The sequence below is a fragment of the Clupea harengus genome, chromosome 2, assembly GCF_900700415.2.
Source record: "Clupea harengus chromosome 2, Ch_v2.0.2, whole genome shotgun sequence".
Classification (NCBI taxonomy): domain Eukaryota; kingdom Metazoa; phylum Chordata; class Actinopteri; order Clupeiformes; family Clupeidae; genus Clupea; species Clupea harengus.
In genome coordinates this window covers 16,052,578-16,056,597 of record NC_045153.1, presented here as the reverse complement: position 1 = coordinate 16,056,597, position 4,020 = coordinate 16,052,578, and the positions used below count along the sequence as shown (strand labels likewise).

The following is a 4,020-nucleotide window of genomic DNA, read 5'->3' as shown; positions in this document are numbered from 1 at the left end:
TCTGTTTTTTCATTAAAGGATTTACAGAACAATAACATTTGCAGGACAACTGCAAGTATTGCAGAAAATGTTATACTTATGTTGTACAGATGGACTGTATAGTTGCAATTTGTTAATCTTCCTGTCAGTCACAGTACACAATCAAAAGAAAAACATACATAATTATGTGTGTTTATGTACAAATGTGATGCCCTTACTTTTAGGGCTTCAGTACATAAAGTACTGTACATTGAGTTGACTGTTTAATGTCATATTGTTGTTGGACAGCCCCCTTATCTTTATACTATCTGTTGAAATGCTGCATCAGGACTACGAGGAACCTGTGAAGGTGAAGGAACAAAATCTATAGTGATTACAGGAAGCATTGGATCAGCAACCATGTCCTCAGTATGTAATAAATTCGAGGCGATTACTGTCACCGCTTCCTGTTCTGCTGTCTGTCTACATGGAAGATTTTGTCTTTATGCTTTGAATGTTTTCACCACCGTTTGACTTTTTGTCTAGTATGTCTGTTTGATCTGACAGTGTGGACTGAAGAAGAGGCAACCAGTCAGTAAAGACCTACATCCGTAAACCATCCAACCTTAGCGGTTCTGCTGCACAGACCAAGGTCATCTAACTGTCCTTGAGGAACCAGGTTGGGCACAGTTTGTCATCGTCCCATGTGAAAGATGTCTTATGTTACTTTGTTACAGAAAGCATCATCTAATGAACATCTTGTTAAATCTTTCTCCGCTTCCCCTTGGATTTGCTGCATTAAATAATAGCCCATTAAGATGGTTTAACATATGTGCGACATTATCATGTGGGTTGCTTACTTTTATATGAAATTAGTGAAATGGGTGGAGAGGGAGGCAATTATACCATTTGGGACACTGTAGAGGAGTAACATCTGGTGAGGCACCAAAGACAGTGCTTCAGCTGCTGAGACGTCCCAGCTGTGCTTTAAGGGGAGCATTCAAATGACACAGTGTGGAGGATAGGAGGTCTCAAGAAAATAACCTGTGCCAATTTTACTTTCTTTCTTTCTCTGTCTCTCTCTCTCTCTTTCTCTCTCTGTCAAACAGTAGTGGCTAGTGAGCAGTAATAGAACAAAGTGGAAAAAGTTTCTCTGTGGTTTCTGCTTGACAAATGTCACAGGAAGTTACTGTCCACATTGTGATGAAGATGCACTGTATCATTTCCTCTCAATCTCTACCTCTGTGAACACTGAGTGGCTAGCATGGCAACCCTCATCCTGTTAATTCTGATACTGAATAAGGGTAAGAATCTACAGAAACAATATTCAACTCAATTCAATTTGATACTGTCGCTTCTTTAAATGTCTGTAATGTGTCTGTCGTCACCGTGCATCTTGTCATGTGTTTGTCTTAGGTGTCCTAGGTGCTCCACTGTCTGGCCCACAGGAAGTGAGCGTTGTTGCGGGTGGTACTGCTCTTATCTCATGCCATTACCACTCATTTTACCATGACTATGTGAAATACTGGTGTAAGGGGTACTACTGGAATCATTGCACAATATTGATAAAAACAAATGAGGCTGATCACATGAAAGAGAAAATGCAGATAGCAGATGACAAACTCCACGGGACATTTACCATCAGTATGAAGAATGTCGGTATGGAGGACAGTGGATGGTACTGGTGTGCCATTAAAAGAGTCAGCAAGCATCAAAAAATTGCTGTGATGTTAACTATAATTGCAGGTAATGTATGTAATTTGGCTTTTAAAGTCATTAGCACTGAATGGTAACTGACTGTATGTAATGTAAACTACAAGAGATAAAAAAAAGCCTTTTTAGTGAGATGTTACACAAGTGTGTCATCAATCCATCAATTATTTTGTTTTCTGTTGCTTACACTATCATATGTGCACATCTCCTGTTTAAAGCCAGACTGAATCCTTGCCAAAGGTTGGTACAGACACGTGTTTCTATTGAACTGAACTTCATCTCAGATTGTGTGTCCACCAAAGCTCTTTAAGAGGGGTCTTTATTGCCAATAAACATCAGAGCTAAATTACAGGCAAGATGATGCTCGGTGTGCAACCAAAGGATTTTCCCATCTCCATGGCAATGCCAGCCAAAGGCATGTAGTCAGACAACCTTGAGCATTTATTTTTGATGCCAACACACCATACACCCACCGCCTTTGTATGTAAGAACATGTTTTTTGCAACAACCTCCTATAGTGCTGGTGTATGTAGTTGTGTGGTTATATTGATGCAATAATGGTGATGCACATGTTTTAATTTCTTCACATTAAGGCACTCCATACCAGTCTCCAATAATTTCAAGAACAAGTCCACTGCCTTCTCCGGTGAAGGTGACCACAAGCTTTCCACAGACGTCTTTATTTTTACCATCTACAACGAATGAACACAAACAAGCACCAAGCAGCCCTACCGGTTTGACAAGCACAGGAGAAAGGTAACACACTCTATTCTATTACTGAATACATTTTAATGAGCATGTATATGTCTACATAAAATGTCACGTAAGGTATTTACTGCTTCTAGGAGTAAATGTTATCTGTTGCTGTTCCTTAAAAAATATTAAAGCTGTGATAGCTGATTGCTTAAATTATGTCTCATCACCTCCTGAAATCCATTAAGTTATTAAGTAAAAAATAGACTGTGTTCAATATTTCATATTGAGTCTATAAAACATATATTGGCACGCTGAGATTCTTCTGAATGAAGAGTGCGTTACAAATAAAATTCATTATTATTATTATTATATTAAGTTTGTGGGTATATATGTATAGTTATATATATTTTAATACAAAGTGTTCATATCTATGTTTTTAGTGCAACCTACGAACCTCAAAATCTGGTCTGGAGTGTGTGGAGCATCACACGTTGGATTCTCTTCCTTGGCCTCTCTCTTTACCTCTTTTGCTTTACAGCATATTGTCACTTTAGACGCAACAGGCCAAGTTCACATATGAAACCAAATGCATCAAGTCGCAGGTTATCTTATGAGGTGGCTGCAGCGCAGCAGCATGCCCAGTGTTGCACACAGCGTGGCTGGAAGAATTCAAAAGGGGGTGTTCAGTTTGAGACACATAGGAAACAGTCAAAAAAAGTGTGAAAAAAAAACCCGAAAACTAAATTTAACCTGATCCTTGATCATGGAGGCCATTTTGTTACAAGAACAATAACAAAAAGCATTGATACTCAATCTTTTTATTGCTCTGGAGGCAGTTGTAACTTTCTACTCTATATGCACCCTTCAGGCTTACGTTTGATCTGCCATCTTGTCAAGCTTCCTGAAGGTGACAGAGTTGCCAAAGGACTCTATAGTTGCAATGCTTGGATTTCCACTAGCATTTATTATGACCTTCACCGCTCCGCAGGAAGGTCATATAGTGCTTGTCAAAGTTCATTTTTTCATCTGTTTATTTTTGTAGTAATATTTGATTGAGTCATGATTGTAGCCCCACATGGCTGATACGGAATATACAGTTTTTGTCCCTAGGTGGGCGAGTCCCTTCGTGCTAGCGCCCCCCTGAAATGGGGCAGGGTCAAATCATGTTTCACCTCTAGGAGGTACATAACCCTATCTCATTATGATTCATTTGTGGAGTAGCACCATCTAGTGAATAATGGTCAATGCAAAAATCTACCACTTCACTAGCCTATATCGTGTGATCTTGTGATATCTTGTAAAAGTTCAAAGTTCAAGAAATTGACACACTGCTTCGCTACCACAATTTTTGGCCGCACACCAAATATCATGAATTTTCTCGATACTGCTGCAACTGACAAATTCTCAAGATCTAAGGAAACGCATGAGCTAATATCTCATGAGTTTCCTGAGATCTTGAGAATGCTTGTACTTGGCTACATTTGCCCCCATCTCTTAAAGTTACATTTGGCTTGCGTAACAAAATGGTTACCTATAGCTGTGAAAAGGTGAAGTCCCTCCCCCTTCTCACTGTGGTCCATGAGGGGAGAAAGGCTAGACTCCCCCACCGTAATGGTTGGGTCCGGGTTCCCCTGCACCTGTGGATGCTGGCCA

At 39.8% G+C, this 4,020-nt stretch overlaps 1 protein-coding gene across 1 annotated transcript; it reads left to right on the top strand.

Moving 5' to 3' along the window:
- The first annotated feature begins 1,066 nt into the window (after nucleotides 1-1,066).
- Nucleotides 1,067-3,751, top strand: LOC116223165 (CMRF35-like molecule 5). The gene is made up of 4 exons (XM_031578806.2): nucleotides 1,067-1,262; nucleotides 1,375-1,704; nucleotides 2,265-2,427; nucleotides 2,808-3,751. The coding sequence occupies exons 1-4, from the start codon at nucleotides 1,223-1,225 to the stop codon at nucleotides 3,088-3,090; spliced, it is 816 nt and encodes a 271-aa protein (XP_031434666.1). The 5' UTR covers nucleotides 1,067-1,222; the 3' UTR covers nucleotides 3,091-3,751.
- Nucleotides 3,752-4,020: the final 269 nt, after the last annotated feature.

Excerpts from the sequence above, each read along its gene's own strand:
- LOC116223165 (XM_031578806.2), top strand. The coding sequence starts at position 1,223 with ATGGCAACCCTCATCCTGTTAATTCTGATACTGAATAAGG. Across the intron at positions 1,263-1,374 it reads AATTCTGATACTGAATAAGG|GTGTCCTAGGTGCTCCACTG; the intron begins GTAAGAATCTAC and ends TGTTTGTCTTAG. Across the intron at positions 2,428-2,807 it reads TTGACAAGCACAGGAGAAAG|TGCAACCTACGAACCTCAAA; the intron begins GTAACACACTCT and ends CTATGTTTTTAG.